The sequence below is a fragment of the Hydra viridissima genome, unplaced genomic scaffold (genome assembly GCF_058129835.1).
Source record: "Hydra viridissima isolate aposymbiotic clone 2 unplaced genomic scaffold, HvirCarnegie_v1 scaffold_2, whole genome shotgun sequence".
Lineage (NCBI taxonomy): Eukaryota > Metazoa > Cnidaria > Hydrozoa > Anthoathecata > Hydridae > Hydra > Hydra viridissima.
Genome location: NW_028324301.1, coordinates 10,822,081 through 10,842,201, shown reverse-complemented (window position 1 = coordinate 10,842,201; position 20,121 = coordinate 10,822,081). Strand labels below are relative to the sequence as shown.

Below are 20,121 nucleotides of genomic sequence, written 5' to 3'. Positions count from 1 at the left end.
AATTGAACTATGTAATATAGTAAACCATTTTAAGAATAATTGTCTGTTATTTAAGATAACCAGTTGTTTGACTTATACATAATCTTTAAAGAGATTAATAAAATAGCCGTTTACAGTCAAGTATTGTTTTATCAAAAAAACTTTTTCAAATTTCTTTAGAAATTTTTTTCACTTTAAGTTCATTTTCACTTTCAAATAGTCGTAACCAATGATTTGTTAAATAAAGTTCCATACATAGTTCATGGTATTAACTTTTTGATTTACTTACTATCTAATTTATTAAAGGTTAATGAGTTATTCTAAAACTTCCTCAACAGATTGATTTTCCAATGATTCCATCGCAGTTTACTGGCTGAAAAAGAAAGAAGGCAAAAAATCTTGACAGTTTTATTTGTTCAAATACTTTTGTATGTAAATTATAAGGAATCAAACATTTATGACGTGTGCAAAAAAAAAAACCCTACAGAAAATAAGGATCATCCCTCCTACACATACATTTGCAGGTGTAATGTGTTCGTTTTTGCCATAAAACTTCCTCATATTAGACCTTAATTAGTGAAAATAGAGTAAGTATTTGGAAATACTTGGAAAGTTTCCTTTTTAACTTCAGCTTGGTTGCGCCATTTTTACGCAATTAAACTTAGAGGGCAAAATTCTGAAGTGACTAATATATTTCGTTATTGAAAAAAATTACACTCAAATTGCCTGCAAATGTGAAAAATTTAAAATGCTTTTAAAAATTGCTGCCAATATTTATTTTTAAGAACATGCTGCAATATTTTGGTCTTAGTAAATCTCAATTTGCTAAATTCTAATTCGCAGTAATTAGTTTTTAGCTACATGTGTTTTACTGCTTTTAACATTTTATTCTTTGAAAAATGCAAAATTCACTAGTTAAAAAAATGTTTGTCTTTAGCGGATGGCTATGCTTCAGAAACTGGGCTGACTCCAACCCCACCTAAAATGGATCTTACATTTCTGTTTAAGTAATTTAAATGGATAATTTAACATTCTACCCCTCTAGTCTCCCTGTGTAAACGTCATAAGTGTTTGGTCACTAACTCATAATGAATAGTTAATTACACAGGCCAACCAAAAAGTATGGTGTTAAAACTTTTTCAATATAAGCAGCGGAATCTTGCGCATTTTTGGGTGCTGAAAATGTTTCTGGGACCAGTTTTTTTGTAACACCTCTAAGTTAAAGTAAAAAGTAGGTGTTACTTTAGCTTTATTACAGATTTTACTTAATTCAATATGATTTTTAATTACAAACTCCCCACATACAGTGATGGGGAAACAACATTTTACCCAATTGACAATCATATATATCTGAATTATCAAGAGTTTAGAAAAGGTGTAATGTGCCTTCCTGCTCATAATATCTTAGCATAAAACCGTCGTATGAAATTTTTTTTTTAATACCATTACCATCGCATTTACTTAAAGTTAGTGTATTTCCTGTCACACAATAATTAAAGAATTCGATTTTGAATTTGAGAGCGATAAAGGTGGGAAAACAAAGAGCAGTACTAAAGACCCCATTTACTGCCATTGCCAACCTAATTTAGATTATTATATGTTTTAGTATTTTAAAATGCACAGATTCCGTATGTTCAAATGTGAAAAAAAAAAGGTGGGTGATTTTTTACAATTATTTTCGAGAGCGCACACAAAAATGACGGAATCAAAAGATATTGTTAAAAAAAGATTTTTTTTAATCGCTGGCCTGTGTAATTATGTTAACTCTTAAATGTTGAATTTTAAGATGATTTCAAAAGAACAAGGAAAGAAATATTTAAAAGGCTTTTGGTGCTTACCTAAATAGTAGTCAATATCATTTTCGTTAAAAAAATTTAAGCCTTACCTCGCACTTTTTGTTAATGCATAAACTGTTATCCGTTTCTATGGATAAGCAAGGAGTGCCATCATATACATTTGTTTTTAGCATGGTTGTTAAATCGTTGTCAACACATGCAATTGAACATTGGTGCGACACTATTTTAATTTAAAAAAGAGCATTGCTAAAACCAAATTATTACTGACGGCCCTTAGAAAGGAAACATGAAACACGTTGAAAAATAAACTTATTGCTCACAATTTATTTTAGGTGAAGAACATAGCCCGTTATCAAACATAATGTCATCAATTGCTATATCGCTAGTGTGGCTGTTACCACGAATAGCTTCGATAGTTATCTTAAAATAAAAATGAGTCACTATAAAAGTGCAATTAAATCTCCTAATAATTTGAATACAAAAATACTGGTTCTCATCAAATGAAACACAGATTAAAAAATAAACGAAATAAATACTTACAAAATATTCAATACTTATAGAAAGATCTAGCTCAACCGTATTCCAGTTATTTCCTTGAGGTCCTTCTCTATGCCAAATTTTCTTTCGATGCATGCCATTGTTCAAAAATACTTCAAGCCCTTTTACATCACTTCCATACATGTGATAGGCAAACTTTAAGCAGGCCCAAGGTGCTACAATAGTTGGAGATTCTAAAATTATGCGGTCATTATTCTTCAAACGTGGCGTTCCATGAATCCAGGACGCTTCAAAATATAAGTAGTGTCCAGATACATTTTTAAACGTATGGTCAAAAGAAGGTCCTGTGTTTATGGAAGCAGTTGGACCTTGACCGACGTTCCATCCCTTAACACCTTTCTCAGAACTTTTCCATTGGCAGCCTTCTCTTTCAAAATCACATGACACGTTTAAGCTTTTAACTACAGAAAAATTAGAGCAAGCTTTGAAGAAAGTGTGTGATGTTGTTTTGAAGATAAAAAATTCTTAAGAAAAATCTTTAAAAACGTTGATACAAATTATTTAACTTTATTTACTAAAATAGTTTTACCTACAGCAAGTCGTTTTCAATTATGCTGGTATCTAACAGCAACGAAAATTTCATGCTAAGTTTTCTGAAAGTTAGTTTACAAAATTTAGCATGAAATTTTGTACTGACGTTTTTTCAGACATTCATGCCCCAAATATTATGCCTCAAATATCATGGTTTTAAATTAGGAAAACTATTGAGATTAGGAAAAAGTATAAACAACCAGATTTATTCCTTTAATTAAGTATTTTTATTAGTTGACATTAGGCATTTTGTAAGAGAATATTACTGAAGGCATCTTCAGTCTGATGCCTAATTTTATTTACTTTATGTCACAAAGATGACATTAAGTTGACATCAATGTTAATGGGTGGTCAATTTTAATGAGTGGTCATTGTTAATGGATGGTCAAAGTTTATAAATGGTTAATAATTATTCAACAATAGAGAAGCAATATTTCGGAACGATAAAAATTCAAGAAATTCATTTTAAAAAAATGCTATAATAAAATTGCATAACAGAAAAAGAATGCATAATAACATAAAATAATCAAGTAAATACATACAATATGCCTTTTGCATATCATCAGAATAGAAAGTCCAGACTTTATTATCTTTCTTAATCTTTTCGCATTCATCACGGAGTGTAGCCTTCTGGTACAGAACTTGATTAAGCGACTAGAAAGAAATATTTTTCAAAAAACAAGATATTTGCATTAGATTGCTATCCATAACAACAATTAACATTTTTCAAAATCATTTAAATATGTAGGCAGTCTGTATTTTCAAAGCACTTACTAATTTTTGTAAAGTGTATGGACTGCATGTTTCCTTTTCGTCAGGAAGGACAACTCTTTTTTCATATGATATTCCTTTACATGGATTTCCATTGAACTCAGGCCTAAAAAATAAGTATGTACTTTAATTGCTTGGGATTTTCATTATTCATGCTTGTTAAAATTTTTCTGTATAATTAATTTTTAATATTTATTATTTACTATCATTATTACAATGTACAACGTATTTTTATAAATATTTTTATAAAATTATTCTATAAGAATTACTATTATACTGTAAGATAGATATTACTATACTGTGAGATAGCTGTAAGAATATTTGATAATTGTTTTCTGAAAAGTTTTTCATATGCATTCAGATATTTGTGTTATAAAACAAAAATCTTGTTAATAAAAAATTCTTACTTAGGATATGTGCAGGATCTGTTTCTTTGTTGAATCAGCAAATGTTTTGTTGCATTATCACAAGCTGGAAAATACTCTGACCATTGAGACCAACCACCATGAATTGGAAGCTGCTTCTTTTTAGCAATGCAGGCCGAATTTATGCACCACTTAAACACATTAGAAAAATTCAATCAGCTTACAGCAAAGTTACCTATTTAACGCACCACTTAAAGACATAAGAAAAACTTAAGCAATTTGCAGCTGTACAGCAAAGTTATTCTATTTATTATATAGTAAATTGGTTGGTAATTATAACCTACTAAGAGATTATAGTTGGAGTTAATGACGAAAACCTAAGAGAAAAAAAAAAAGAGATTACTGTAACACACAAATACTATACCTACTTTGCCATTATCACATGTGGATCCTTCTAAAGGAGATTGCAACCACAGAGGTGTACATGGTGCACCATGCTTAGGATGACACCATAAATATCTACACACTGATACTTGCTGCAACAAAAAAGATTACATACATATTTTCGTGACATTAAACAGTTGTTAAAAATAAATACAACTACTTTTAAAAAAATATAAAGATTTTTTTACCACAGTACAGGAACTAGATTGATTGCCATAATGCATTTGACATTGCTTATCTAATGAGACTGACTCCCCAGGCAAATTCATCATGCTTACTTGGAAAGAATGAAGAAGCTTAGGAATATTGGTCAGACAAGGAAAGAAACTAAAAATAAAGAAAAACATCAATTTAAGATATTAGTGGACTGTCAATTGCACAAAATTCAAACCCTAACCTTTCATTAAAAATAGAAAAATAAGTAAAGTTTTAATATGTTAATTTACAGGTCTAAACTATAAGTCTCAATAAGCATTTCTGTTTCTGATTACATCTACTCAACTATTTAAACAGAAAAGGATCCTGCAAAATTTTTAATCAATTTTAAAGACTTAAAAAGAGTAAAAGTGCTATATTATATATAACAGTAACTATTTTTATTATATAATATATAAAACAGTAATTAACATAATAGTAATTAACACACAATAGTAATGAATAATAGTGTAATATACAACTAGCAGTTAACGATAACATGGTTTAAGACAATTTTCAAGTAACTGACACTGCAGTTATATATCCTTTTTTACAACTATTAAAAAAAAAAAATAACATTACATGCATTAAATTTTCCCAGATTATTATTTTAGCACATAAATATCAAGTAGATCCAGGCTTTTAATGATTGTTTATAGTTATTGATTGTTTATGGTTATTGGATAATTATGCATCATGTAGCCATAAGGTGGGTCACACTGTTAAAAAACTGTAACTGTAATTAGGGTGCCTAGTTTAAACATTCTATTTTTTATTTAAAAATTTTTCATCTCAAATTAAAAAATACTATTCGTAATATTACTTTAGGTTCTCTTTTAAAATTCTTTGACTGCATTCAGACCACATATAGTTTGAGCTGGTAGTATATATTTTCTTTGCCATTATGTTAGCATTGCCTGGTGGAATACAAAGTCCTTCATCATGATCTATTCCTAAACTGGAAAAGAAGAAAGCTCTTTTAACACTACTAAAAGTGACACAAAGTTGGAGGCTGAGTTTAATATTTTTTTACTTAACATTGAATAGTCATGTTATTGTATTTTATTTTCTTATGAATGTCCCATTTAATTAGCTACCAATAATATAACTTTAAAATAATATAACTTTTAAAATAATTATTATTCTTTAAAATAATTATTATTCTTTTACGAATGTCCCAATTCATGAGCTATCACAAATGCTGAGTCAAAACCATCTTCTTTTACTAACGCACAACTTTTTTTTGAGCACATGGTATACATCAATGCATAACCTAAAATAGCAAACATGCTGCTAATAAGAACCATTGCTTTGGATAACATAGAAAAATAAAAAACTAACAAGTCAAAAAACTTCAAACCTTACCAGATGGACCTATGTTTTCCCTAAAATGAAAGTTTAATCTATTTTAAAAAGAAACCAAATTACTAATTAAAAAATATTATTTTATGAAATTAATATGACATAATATCATTTTTTAACAGTATACTATTTACCTTATAAAAGGAATCAAAAAATAGACAGAACTTGTCAAATAGTAAATTTTAAATGAGAAGGTAGATTACCTATTAAAAATAATCTTGTATTATATTTTTAAATAAAAAAAAAATACAAATGCAGAGGATTTTATATCGAATTTGATTAATATAAGAGAACCTTTTTTCATGTTTTTATTTCAAAAGTCTTTCATCTTTGAATTTAGAGAGCAATAAATTATTTTCATTCCATAGAATCATATAAAAAACTAAATATATGTGTGAAAAATTCCATAAAAACATGTTAAAATATACGAATTTTTTGAATAAAAATGTTGTAGTTTACTCAGGTAAACTACAGCATTTTTATTCAAAACATGCTTCTATATGTGTCAGATAAAGATAAATCAGATCCTAACAATAATTTACATATATTTTTATCTTATCAAGAATTACGGAAAGTTTTCTAAAAGCTTATACTGTGTTTTATGGGTAGTTGGTGTGCTATGAGTTATTTTAAAAGTTTATAAAAAAATTTTTTTAAGAATCAGTTTAATCAATGTAATTCAAAAGTTCAAATCCAAAGAGAAAAAATTATTCAAGTATTGATTTTATTGTATATATTTAGATATATATTTGTATATATTTATTTATTGTATATAATAGTAATTCTCAGTAATAGCTTTAAATTAATAGATAGTCTAAAATCTTGTGGTTTTGTTGCCTTTCTTTTATTTAGTATGAGACTTCTAGAATATTTTAAGATGGGTTTTACTAAGTGACTAGTACTTTAAAGTTATTTAAATCTATTATGAAGAATATAGCTTGCAGGAACAAATTGAAATAAAATGTATAGTTATTAACTTGCCATTAAAATCATACCTTGTAAGTATGAGGACAAAATCAAATGTATAGTTATCATTTAGCAACGTATTTGCAAACTGACATGCTGCTTCAACACTGCTTGCTGGATTGTTTGCTTCAATATTGTAGTTTAACTAAACAGTTAATCTAATATACTACAGATATATACAGTTCTACAAACAAAAATAAAGGTTTTGCATCATTAGAAATTTTAATTTACCGCTAAAACTTTTTTAAGTCAAGTTCAAAAGTTTAGACTTAGTATTAAAGGGGAACTTTTGTTATTAAGCCTAAACTTTTTCTGATCCAAGGGGTTTTCCCTAATGCACCAGCAACTTTTGTAATATATTTATAAATAACAAAGATTGCTTTCTCATATAAGACAATAGCTCAATTTTATTTTTTAACTTTAAGTGCAATTATATCAAAACTCAAATTTTTTAGTTACTTTTTGCCATATGACAACAGTATTTGGATTGTAAAAGTGTTTGAAAAACTTAAGGAAACTATATTCTAACATCTAAATAAAGCAAGTTCTAGCATGTCATGAGACTTTAAATTACAAAAAAATTCATTTAATTAAATTCATTTAATTAAATTCATTTAATTAAATTCATTGTTAGGTTGAACATTTTTAATCTACTTTTTTTTCAATCACAAAGTTTGAATGAAAAGTAGTTTAAATACTCACTAAAAATACCAATTTTATGTGATTTCAATCAACTTCCTTAAAAAAAACTTCATGATATTTTGAAAGTGTCAAAATACTTACTGGTAAGACTTCCATCTTTGTAAACTTAGTCACAGAAATGTAAATTGGAGTGTTTAAACTTTTATGCATGAAAACTCTGGTAACCTGAAAAAGGAAAATTCCATAAAAGCAGCACTTTATCTCAATTAACTATTTATTTTTTTATATAAAATAGTTACCATGTTCATAAGTGTCATTGTGTAGTTTTCAAGATGTTCACCATGGTATTTAATCATTGACTGATCAGCCACAACCAATGTTTCAATATAAAATGAAGGCATTTTGGCCTTTGGGTTAAATTCTGGTGGGAGATTATCTAAGATTATATCAGTAAGAACAAATAAGACTTAATAAACATCTTCAAATCAAGAAAGCCAATATTTAAAATAAAATACTTACATGTTGTGATGAAAGCTTCATATGGGAATCCTGTATACAACCTATTAGTTTCCAGCCTTCTATATCCATTTATAATGAGCTCTCGCTTTGTTAAAAAATCAAACGCCTCAAAGAATGAACCATCTGGCAGAAAACTTAATGTTTTTCGCTCATTTGGTCTAATTGTAAAGCGATAAAATATTTCATATCCATTTGAATTTGATTGGTAAATCTAGATCAGCAATAAATTGTACAAAGAAATTGCATAAATGCTTCTTAAATCATGTATACAATTTAATAATTTGTAAATATATTCAAAAATACCAAACATAAATTTTTAGAAATGCATACATTTGCTCTTCTCCCTGACTTGTTTATTAGAGTAACAAATACTTCATTCTCTCGAATTCTACTTGTATCGTATCCTAATTGAGAGTCACCCCACACAAAAGTTGCATCTAATGAAAAAAAATCATGAAAATTATTTAAGTTAACTAATTAAATTTTACCTTAAACTGCTACCTTGTGTTTTTACTTTTATTTTTTATTTCTTGTATGTATGTATGTATGTATGTACGTATGTATGTATGTATGTATGTATGTATGTATGTATGTATGTATGTATGTATGTATGTATGTATGTATGTATGTATGTATGTATGTATGTATGTATGTACAGTGTCTCAAAAAATTATCCGACCAAACAAGTTTTTCCCAAAAAAAAATATTTACGCTCTAAATTATACTAAAAACAATGAATAGCGATACTTACTTTGTCTGTCATTTTAATTCTATTGGGAATAGTATGTTATTTAGCGTTCATATTTTTTGATTCATGCTTCAGTTGGTTTATTATTTGTCCTAAGAGGAACTTAGTATTGAATAGGCTTGTAAAAAAATTATCCGACCAAGCGATATTTAGGTAAGTTTAATTAATTTTATGTGAAATTTGTTGAAATATTTTAGCAAATTTTTATACAATTAATGAAATTGCATAACAAAAAACTGTTTTTTTGTAGTAAAAAAAAAAATTATGTATAAAAAAAAGGTTTCATGTTTTTTTAAGTAAAATGGTGGGAGGAAAACGTCACTGGACTGTTTCTCAGAGAAATTTAGCTGTTGATCTAGTCAATCAGGGTAAAACCTATCGTCAGGTGCAGCAAGAGACTGGAATTCTTCATAATACAGTATCCGACATAATGAAGAAGTATAATTTGATCGGAACAACAGCCACAAAAGAAGGGCAGGGTCGCAAAAAAAAGGACTTCTAAGAGTTTTGATAGAAACTTAATTATACAAGTCAAGAAAAATCGCTTCATTTCTGCTCAAAAACTGGCTGAGCAAGCTGAAGAGAATTATGGAATCAAATTATCCCATCAGACAATCAGAAATCGTATCCGAGACCAGGGATTTCAAGGACGACTTGTGCGTAATAAACCATATTTGAGTAAGAAACACATGAAAAGAAGATTGGAGTTTGTTAAGAAGTTCAAAAACATGCCGTTAAGTTTCTGGAAAAAGATCCTGTGGAGCGACAAATCGAAATTCAACTTAAAGTCATCTGATGGAGCCCAAAAAGTTTGGAGAAAAGCCGGAGAAGCCTATAAATTAAGCTGCGTGAGAGAAACTGTCAAGTATGGCGGCGGTAACATGATGGTATGGGGTTCAATGGCTTGGAAGGGTGTTGGAAAACTCCAATTTATTGATACTTTAATGGATCAAGTGCAATACAGAAACATATTAAGGCAAAATTTGAAGTCATCTGCTCGAAAACTTCGGCTAGGATCTGATTTTACATTTCAGCAAGATAACGATCCCAAGCTAAACTAAGGAGTGGTTTGCTGAAAATAATGTTGAGGTCTTGGAATGGCCCGCACAATCACCGGACCTTAATCCCATTGAACATTTGTGGGAAATTTTAGACCGAAAAATTGGAGATCGGTCATTTTCCAAAAAAGATATCCTTAAAGTGGCAATTGAAGAAGCCTGGGAAAAGATTCAACCAGAAGAAACAAAATCTTTAGTTGAATCAATGCCTAGACGTCTAGAAGCTGTAATCCAAGCAAAGGGAGGCCCAACAAAGTATTAAAATAATTGTTTTGTTATATAATAACTTGTTATGAAACAAACAATGTGTTTGGTCGAATATTTTTTTGACAATAAAAAAACGACCCAAGTTCCTTTATTTTAAGACTGAAAACCTTGTGATTCATATTTTACATTAAAATAAATAAAATCTATTAAAAAACATGTTCTTTTATTTTCATTAATCTTGAGTTTACCAAAAAAGTCTAAATTTATGAAAATACAGCACTTTTTTTAGGAAAAATATTTTTAAAAATGTTTGGTCGGATAATTTTTTGAGACACTGTATGTATGTATGTATGTATGTATGTATGTATGTATGTATGTATGTATGTATGTATGTATGTATGTATGTATGTATGTATGTATGTATGTATGTATGTATGTATATAAACTTGGCAATTATATTGACTTACTCTGAGTCTGACGAAGCAGTGATTGAGCTAGAATCTAAATAAAACATTAGAATATTTAAGTTCATAACATCCTAGTCTAAATAATTCTTCCTTTTTTGTAAAAACAAAACAAAAAGCTACATAGAACTAAACCAATTGAAATCATTAAACAACCATATTAATTCTTGATTATGAATAAAACTGTATTTTTATTAACTTGATTTGGAGGAGTAACAACTAACAAACTAATTAAACATGATATATCTTGTAAAAAAAGACGTAAGTACAGGATTCAAAAACTTTAAAATAAAGTTAAACTATCACTTAGAAGTTGAGAGTATCAATCAAATATGTCTAGATTTTTTTCACAGGGTATTTCTATATTAGAAGAAATAAAACTTCTAGATAATCAACCGTCATAGAATTGTCTTTATGACTCTAGCTAGGACTATACACCAAAAACTTCCGCTCTCAATTCCCAAAGATTTTAGAGATAGCTGTTGTCAAAGATAGACTTACTTTGAATCCAACCTTCTTAAAACCACCGTTGTAGATTTTTTCATATTTTAAATTTAGTTTCTAGGCTATATACAGTAATCTAAAACTGAAAATTGTTAAATAAGGGTTTTTTTTTTGGTAGAAAGTATTCAATAAAAAATATAAGTTTGAAAAACTGAAATAAGTATGTTTATTTGCCATCATTTCAAATAGATTACATGTGGCCTCAGGTTCTTTAGGATCAAGTGGACGGAGAAAACCATACTTTTATATCAGGTTTGAAGTTCATATATTCTGAGGTGTTACTTCAAAATAAAATTTCAAAGAAAGCAAGTGTTTCTTTATTTGTAGCATTAAGTAAATAATATGCTGGTTTATTGAGAAATTGTTATTGTGATAGGGCTTTACTAATAAACTGGAGATATAGTTAAAATATTTTATTAAAAATTATTGAAACCATCTTAAAACTAATCTTATATGATTTGAACCAGATATCAATTTAGAATTTTCATTAGTGTAAAGCACTCTGAATCCAGGAATTATTTTCTTGTGTCAGTCACAAACAATGTTGATAGCCCATGTAGATACAAAAATTATGATAACATCTTTGTTTTTCCTGCATCAAGTTCAAAATCTTTATTATGACAATTAAGATTAAGAAAGCTTCCACAGTTTTATACTGACCAATGCAACCACCTTAAAAGCAGTAAGTTTTTGTTACAACTGGTTGGTGTGTTTTATATAGGTAGCGAAAAAGTGTTGGGCACATGCAAAAACAAAAAATTTTACAGCTGCCCCTGAGCCCCAACATATTAAAGCCCTTGCCTCACTTCTTAACAGGCCTGGTTGCCAAAATGTAAGAACCATCTATCTATCTGTGCACCAACTATATAATGCAAATGAAATAGCATGAAGGGAAAACTCATGCTGAGTTCCTTCGAGAATTAAAAGAAAAACAAGAAGTTTTAAAAAAAGCAAAAGGATAAAAATATGTAATTAAAATATGTAAAAAGATCTAAGATAAAGAATTGAGAGATAAAAAGATAGAAACGAAGGGATTTTAGAGAAATAGTTGAAGATAAAAGATTAGGGAATAATTAAGGCAATGGAAAATTGTTCAATACCTATGTAACATGAAGATTGCAAAATCTTTGTTTTTTAGGACTTGAAGTTCACTAAACCCATAAACATGGAAGATGGTATTTTCGTAGTTAGTTTGATGTTGACTACCAATAGAAAACAGAAATACATTTTTTTATTGTAACCCGACGCCCTTTGAGTCATGCTGTAAAGCGATAAAGCCTAAAATTGCTTAAAAATGATGTTTAAAATATTACCCTTATAAAACAAATAAATGTAAAAAACTCTAACTCATCAGTTACCAAACTTTTGTACACATCGTAAAAAGCAAATAAGTTGAACAGGTTTCTGGCATTTTAAAAACAAAGGAGTTTTATTTTCATGCGAATTTAGGTTTTAAAAAACATATTTTGGACCACATGGAGCCATAGTAATTTAGATGTTTTCAATACTTTTGATTTATGAAACAGCTTCTTTTTTATTTATTTATTTTTTTTTTTTTTTTTATTTTTTTTTTTTGAATTGTTAGTTTATTAGTTACCATTTAAGGTCAGCCTAAATATGAGAAATCTTCAAAAACTTCATCACTCAATAGAACTTGAAATAGCAACTACAATTCACTTTTATCAAAAATATATCATTTTTTTGCAATTGCAAATCTAGTAAAATATAATTCTGTTATATTAAATATATATTTATTAACATCTGGTATGCATATTTTACATTTATACAAATTTTTGTTATATATGTATATGTGTGTGTGGGTTAGTTGTAAGGCTATAAAATTATGAGATACAACAGGTAAGATGCAATACATCTTGCCTCATAATTTTATTGCCTTACAACGAAAAGAACAAATCGATCCTTCCAAAACGTCTTTCAGAAACAAACTAAGGGTTTATTTTCTAGCGGTAGGAACAAGAAAAAAATTATGTTCTGAAACATTTTCAATTTGAGTAAAAAATTAAAAAAAACCGTTGCATTGGCAAAGACGTTACAGAGCATGTACATGGTACAATCTCTAAATGCCAGAGAATAGCATCCCCAAATAAATTAGCCGTATGATAAAATTGACATCGTTCAATATATTGAATCATTCCCTGACTATTAATATCTGACTCTCGTGAAGGTACCTGAAAATATCTTAGAATTTATTTAATTATCACCACAATGTACAAAATATATAATGGTAGTTGTACCCCAAAAAATTATAGGAAGAAGTAGATTTACTGAGAGGTTTAATTTAGGCTTTTATCCTTCAACAAATAATTCATGTAACATCACAAATGTCATTTGCTGAGTGATTAAAGGTGATCAAAAATACGTTTGACCAGCTTACATAAGAATCCCAGAGATTTTGACAAAAAATTAAAAAAAAAAAAAAAAAAAGAGGAAGAGATGATTAAAGATGAAGAAAATCTTGCAGAAAGGCAAAAACACGTCTAGATTTAAAAAATCCGATGAGGCGGAAAAATGTAATATTTGGTGATACAATAATTGATAGAAGCAATAATAAGGTATACTGTTGTACGTGGGATGAGACCGTTGGTGTTAGAGATGAAAACGAGGTAGCATCTTGTTTACTTAAGTGGATCTACAATAAAATGGACAATAATGTAGAAGAAATTACTACTACTAAATTTTTAGTCAACAGTAACTTTTGATTTTGTACAGTCAGTTATAAAATGATATAAAAAGAAATCAACACATCTCCAAATTATCGAGTGGCTGGGAACTACTTAAAAGATTGCACAAATACACAATTAGTAAACTGTTCATTCCACAAACCTGGTGACTTTTAAGAACATTTGCTCCCTATACGATGGGCACCAATCACCTTTTGTGGCACACAAAAAGAACATTAACAATAAGATTTCCTTTTTCTCAATAATAGCGTAGATCTTGGATGAGATTGACATCTGGAGTATCTGGAATAGTGCTAAAACATGTTAAAAGAAGGCGAGGAGTTTTTATTTTTAACAAGATGAGCACCTGCTGTAAGATACACCTAAGACCCCAGCTAATATTCTTCACTTAAACAATATTTATGTTTGCCAAGCTAATATTTAATTTTTAGTCTATTTATAACTATTTAGCAAATTTCATGTATTCTTCTACTTTCATATGTATTCTGTTAATTTAATTAAAGTAAAATGGAAAGAGAAATGGAAAGATCCGGGAATGAATAACCGAACAACTCAGTTGTTATTTAAAAGCAACTCAGCCTCTTTAAAACTACTTCATATGGATTACTTCATAAGTCATCCTTGTTAAATCCAGTAGTTATTATTGAGCGCTAAGACATTTACTGTCCAGTCAGTTATAATAACTTGGTACAACTGATTAAAAAAAAATTTTGAATTCTTTTGTAACTGTCTTCGAAATAAAAAAGAGTGAAATGGTATTCAAGAATTTAAACTTACTTCACCAATTGGTATGAAAAAGCACACTATTGTGCATGCAATATGTTTTTCTTTCATTAAAAACGTTTTTAATTTCCAATATAATGATGTCTCGTCAATTTCAGTTGTTGGTTTATAAAATTGAGGCTTTTTTTATTTAAAGTTTGTTATTGAAATAGGATACAGCGTTTACTTAAGAAGTGACGTTCATTAGGAATATGGAACTTAGATACCCTCAAACAAATTGAAAGCTTACTGTGAGAAACGTAAATGTTTGTTACACCTACTTACGATGGAAAAAAGCTTTTTTTTTTTTTTTTTTTTTTTTTTTTTCTTTTTTGATAAATGTATTTATAGTGAGATGCAAGGCGAATTCTATTTTTGCTAAAATGTTTGACGGTGAGATAGGAACTTGTAGCAAATTGGTTTTTTACCATTTCAAAATATTAAAGATAAAATTAAGGTAAATTGCTTTTACTAAAAACTCAACAAAAAAAATCTTCGGCGTAAGTCTTAGAACTAATTATAAGAAAATTTAAGAACTACTGCTGGGGGATCATTCCTTTCATAGAAAAAAGAATTTCTACAAAACCCATTTAAAATCTAAATGTAAAAGTCCATCATTAAAATGTTGCTTTTTAAATTTTCAAACATTATTATCTGGAAATACAGTTGTAGCAAAAAAAGTAAATCACAAGTTGCAACTGGATCTTTTTGATAAACACTTCCAAGATAATATTTAGTTATTTTAAAATTATAAATACTTCATTTTTTTAAAGATAATGCTTTATCATTTTAAAAATATAATATTTCATCATTTTAAAAATATAATATTTTATTATTTTAAAGATTAAAGTATGTCTTACACCAAAGATTAACCTTTCATTATTTTAAGACCAAATATTTATTTAAATTTTAATTGCACTTTAAAGTAATGATGATAGTAATTAAGAAAACCCTTTTGAATAACATTCTAATAGGATTCATTGCAAAATTTTAAAACCGCATGTTCAAAATTTTTAGTTTTTGGGTTTATTAAAGAAATTATCTGTTAAAACTGCCAAAACTTTAAGTGAAAATTTGTTTTTAAAAAGAAACAACTTTAGCTCAATAAACCACTCTTATGTTCTTTTTACATATTCCAGTAATTTCTTAAAATAAAACTGAATTCGTTATCTTTATTCTTAATGCAGAAACAAAGTTTACAAGTTGAAGAAAGTTTGAGGTAGTTTTAACAAGCATTTCATCATCTAGATTTGTATCTAGATGATAAAATGCTTGTTAAAATTTGCTCTAAATATCTATAGTTGCTTCGATTGGGTTAGGGTTTAAAATTCTAATAGTTGCTCAGAAAGCTTTATTTTTGAAATAAAAACAAAGTTACACTGGCAAGATTAAAGACATTCAGTGATTTTATTACCTCGTTTTTATTAAGAACTATTTTTATTTTGAAAAAAATTTAATGCTTTCTATTTTACTAAATTCTTTTTGCCTAATAATGTTATTGGTTGATTATTACGTTATCTTTAAAAAAGAAATTTTGATGGGGATCTTAGAAAAACTAACTTGTTCAAGCTTTTTTTATTGAACATATTATTTTGAAATATCAATAAACGAACCATACACATCGACACAAACGTTTCCAGAGTTATCTGATTCAGCATTGTTGAAGAGATCTTCAACGTTCCAAACAGTTAAATATCCTTCTTTTATGTAAACAGGATTCGCAAACTCACTGAAAATTACTTCGTTCTCGTTTGTTGTAAAGCCAGGATATTGGTAATGTTTGTAGCCGTCGTAAGTAATTGCTTGATTTGGGGATGGGAAGATAGTTTGTCTTTTGCTATCACAAACAACAACAGAAAATTTCGTGAAATCATCGAAGCAACCAAAGTTGCTGCCTTGAGCTGATCCGTAGCATTTGATTACTCCACTTACATATACAAGCTTTAATGCAACTAAGAACCCTCTTTCCGACGCAGGAACATATGCAGGGAGATCATTCTTTCCGTGAAAACAGGCATTTTTTCTCAACAAAACCCATTTCAAATCTAAAAAGATAAATTACACTATGAAAACAAACAAAAAAATGTGAAGAGAATCGTTCGGAGAAAAATATTTTAAACCTTTAGTGTTTACACTGATCCCCCTCTTATCATTAACTACTCTTTCAGCAAACAAGAATGGAACAATCAAAACAAGTACAAAAAGCTTCATTCTCTTGAATTCTACAAAAACAATGAATATTGAATATTAGGCACTTTTATTACAACTTTTTTGTTAAATTTGTTAATCAACAATACAAAAGAATTGAAAAATAAATCATATTTAAAATTTAAACTATTTCCTACCTTATCGAATGAACTTTATTATTGTTGTTTGATTAATGTGTTCTTCAGAATCGGCAGGGCTTTTATGGGAAAAAAAAGTAAATGTTACATCATCTTATTTACTCATGGTGGAAATAAGCTATCGCGAGATCGGTGCATATATATCTGACAATTATATTTTAGCTCCTTAGAAAAACATATCGAGAATGTGTCGTTGTGTGATCTCTGCGTTACTAATACAGGCAGTTTGTTATTACTGTATTGTTAATATTAAATATATATTTTTTGGTCGAGTAAATAAAAAATTTTAAGAATTGAAACGACCATTACAGCTGCATCAATTTCTTGTGATCATCCTGTTTTTTGTATTGAATTACTTTTGCATTTCCTATTGAAAACTTTTAAGCACTATGCAATTGAGAATAAATAAAATTTGCTCGTTGCTATAAAGTTCAAAAGAAACTGTTACTATTGCTAAACAAAAAGTTAAGAAACAAGTAGAGTAATTCATTGTCAGCTCAACGTCAGCTGTGTTGCCATTCTTTTTTATTTTTTATTTTTTAAATTGGTGCAGTTTAAAAACTCGGTGAAGATATTTTCCTGGAGAAAATTGGACGCCCAATGTAAAATGTTCCTTAAAATATTCAACAATAAAATATCCCATTCAAGACTAATTTATATGGCAACTTAAAATTTTAAAATTAAAAAACCATTAATTACAAATATCCAAAAGTAATAAAACTATGTATTTAGAAATTTCATGAGAAATCTGCTTTAGAATGGTTAAAACCTTTTAAACTAAAATGTTGTTAGGTATTTGGAAAAAATATTTATTCTTGGCTTAACAAATTTTTGCAGCGTTTTATCAAAAGGCAAAAAATGAGAGTCTCTATTTGTGGTCTATATTTTAATGCTGTAGTTGTGCTTGAAGGTGTTATGAAGGCTAGAACATGATTTATGAGTATAATTCATTTATAACTAAATCTCTTTACCAACTTACCAATCTTTTTCTTATTGAGCTCAAATGCCAAAGTAATTGCTTCAGCCTTCAGACTTAATCAGCCTTAATCTTATTCTTCAACCTTAATCTTTTTCGTCAGCCTTAATCTTTTCAGTGCTAGAATACATACAGATATGGTGTAAACTGATGAAAAAATCGTTTTCCTAGTAATGCTCCCAACTTGTCATAAGAGTTTGCTAAAGTGTTTTTAAATTCTTGCGACATACTACATGACAATATCTTTAAAATGCGATATACAAAATTCAAATATTTAAAAAGGCTCCAAAATAGATATGCAGATATCTAATGGTCTCTGAAGACTTTCTTGGAATACAAAGCTGTAATTCTCTGCAAAGTCACTTGTCCTCACTTATGTTTAGGTTTCAATTAAAAATGAACTTGTGGAAAAATGCTACAACTAAAAATTAAAGATTTCCCAAACAATAGATATCAACATTGTAAATTTTAAAAAATAGCATCTGCCAAAGCTACTTTAGCTAGAAAACTAAGAAAAAATTTTTTTTTTAATTTTTGTCTCTCGCTTGAAAACTTGCTTAGTTTTATTAAGCTTTAAAAACAACCTAACAACTTTTTCTTTTAAAAGTTTTTAACTTTTAAAACAGATCCGTAAAAAAACTGATTCTAAATGCATAAATTTATTACTTTTGGATAATTATGTCAATAGATTTTATAACTTTAAATATTTTAGTTGCCGTCTAAACCAGATTTAAATGGGATATTTAAAAGTGGATTATTTTGAGGAACCACTTTGAAATAAGTGTCAAAATAAGATAAATTTTTGATTGATTTCTTCAACTTTATTTTAAAACCATGAAAGTTGTTTCTTTTATTTTAACCTACTTTTATATTTTTTAAATGTGAATTTATCTTATCTTTTTTTCAAAAAGGTAAGATAAGTTAACATCTAAAAGTGCCATATTTTTTGGTAACTTTTTTCATTTTAACACATTGACGGGCAGCAGGAACAAGTGAAGCTCGAAATTTAACGCTAAATGTTTTTGTAATATTCAGAATATTAGAAGTATAGTTTAACTTTTTCTGCTTAAATGAACTTAACTTTGATTAAATCAGCACCTTTAATTAGGTTGCAGCTATTGCCATCATGCCATATAGTGAACTTCGCTTTGACAGCTATAGACGCAAATGTCTGTCAACGGGTTAACCTAAAAATCCGGTAAAGTACCTGGGTCAAGTGTCCGGTACCTGACTGGTAGGAAATACTGTACAGTACTTTACAGTATTTCCTACCGTCAGGTACGGTTTACTGTACAGTGGTCATTGTCGTTAAGTCATTCCTTCCTGTGACACCGATGGCTCCATTGAATAGGGCAGAGGGGCGACAATTGTTGTAATTTTTGTTTTAATTGGCATAATTTTTTAATCATAGAAAGTATTACATTTCTTCTTCAAAAATGAAGCAGGTTTATCGATTAAACATTAAAAGTATTAATAAAACATTCGTTTTTAAGATATTTTTACTTTGGTGGCATAAGTTAGAAAGTAACAATTGTTCCACTTGGTGGTCAGTTGTGACAATTTTTTCACTGGGTAGGTCTACATTGACAGTTTAAAAACTTTCTTCTCAATTAAAATAACTATATAATGGGTATATTGAGCATAAAGCAAGATAAACACTGTCACCTAAATCAAGTTTCTGTAGGGTGAAAGTGTGTATAGGTTTTAAGGTTTTTCTTTAATTGTAATTGCTTCTGGTAAAGTAACTTACTAAGAAAAAGATTAATGTAGAATACAATCACTTATAAAATTATTAGACAACTTGATGAATGGGGGACGCAACTCCGCAAGTTTTTTTTCCAAGTTTAAGTTGGGGAAAATTACTCTCAAAACTCTAAAAAATTAACGGAGCTACAATAACTTAGTAACTTTATCTCAACTTATCACAAATTACAGTGACTAAAAATTTTTAACAACCGTTTTTTTAAACAACCGTTTGAATATTTTAACAACCAACTGTTTTTCGAGATTTCACGATGATCTCCTTTTTGGTAAAAAAAAAAAAAAAAAAAAAAAAACCGTAAATATCGGCCTGAAGTACTCATCAACGCAGTTTTTCATTTCTAAATGCTTCAACTTTATAAGCTTAAAGTTTTCAGGATCTTTGTTCTTTACAGATTCTGAGGGACTTTTGCTTTAACTTCATTTTCAAGAGGATCGTTAAACAGATGAAAGAGAGTAACTGAGT

General features: G+C 28.5%; 2 protein-coding genes across 7 annotated transcripts; both read right to left on the bottom strand.

The window, feature by feature from the left end:
• Nucleotides 1-109: 109 nt before the first annotated feature.
• LOC145196219 (A disintegrin and metalloproteinase with thrombospondin motifs 14-like) lies at nt 110-14,737 on the bottom strand. 6 transcript variants are annotated; one of them, XM_090080719.1, is made up of 20 exons: nt 12,468-12,600; nt 12,210-12,311; nt 10,609-10,642; nt 8,459-8,565; nt 8,129-8,339; nt 7,909-8,045; nt 7,751-7,834; nt 6,997-7,112; nt 6,005-6,024; nt 5,810-5,912; nt 5,463-5,597; nt 4,633-4,771; nt 4,429-4,536; nt 4,043-4,191; nt 3,639-3,741; nt 3,407-3,518; nt 2,316-2,734; nt 2,096-2,195; nt 1,865-1,995; nt 110-352 (listed from the first exon to the last, which is right to left on the bottom strand). In XM_090080719.1, the coding sequence occupies exons 6-20, from the start codon at nt 8,008-8,010 to the stop codon at nt 311-313; spliced, it is 1,863 nt and encodes a 620-aa protein (XP_089936845.1). In that variant the 5' UTR covers nt 8,011-8,045; nt 8,129-8,339; nt 8,459-8,565; nt 10,609-10,642; nt 12,210-12,311; nt 12,468-12,600; the 3' UTR covers nt 110-310. The 6 variants fall into 6 exon arrangements, with proteins under 6 accessions (XP_089936845.1, XP_089936842.1, XP_089936844.1 ...); XM_090080716.1 differs by having other exon boundaries at nt 12,423-12,582; XM_090080718.1 differs by having other exon boundaries at nt 12,457-12,577.
• Nucleotides 14,738-16,133: 1,396 nt separating this feature from the next.
• On the bottom strand, nt 16,134-17,060 carry LOC145195080 (uncharacterized). Its single transcript, XM_090080251.1, has 3 exons — nt 16,919-17,060; nt 16,694-16,795; nt 16,134-16,618 (listed from the first exon to the last, which is right to left on the bottom strand). The coding sequence occupies exons 2-3, from the start codon at nt 16,782-16,784 to the stop codon at nt 16,161-16,163; spliced, it is 549 nt and encodes a 182-aa protein (XP_089936377.1). The 5' UTR covers nt 16,785-16,795; nt 16,919-17,060; the 3' UTR covers nt 16,134-16,160.
• Nucleotides 17,061-20,121: the final 3,061 nt, after the last annotated feature.

What these genes read in the sequence shown, in the direction of transcription:
- LOC145196219 (XM_090080715.1), bottom strand. Translation starts at nt 14,645, where the DNA reads ATGAAAGAAAAACATATTGCATGCACAATAGTGTGCTTTTTCATACCA. An exon ending in GGAAAACATAGGTCCATCTG is followed by an intron (nt 5,913 to 6,004) that starts GTAAGGTTTGAA and finishes TTGCTATTTTAG; the next exon opens with GTTATGCATTGATGTATACC. An exon ending in TGATATGCAAAAGGCATATT is followed by an intron (nt 2,735 to 3,406) that starts GTATGTATTTAC and finishes ATTTTTCTGTAG; the next exon opens with TTAAAAGCTTAAACGTGTCA.
- LOC145195080 (XM_090080251.1), bottom strand. Translation starts at nt 16,784, where the DNA reads ATGAAGCTTTTTGTACTTGTTTTGATTGTTCCATTCTTGTTTGCTGAA. An exon ending in GATCAGTGTAAACACTAAAG is followed by an intron (nt 16,619 to 16,693) that starts GTTTAAAATATT and finishes TTATCTTTTTAG; the next exon opens with ATTTGAAATGGGTTTTGTTG.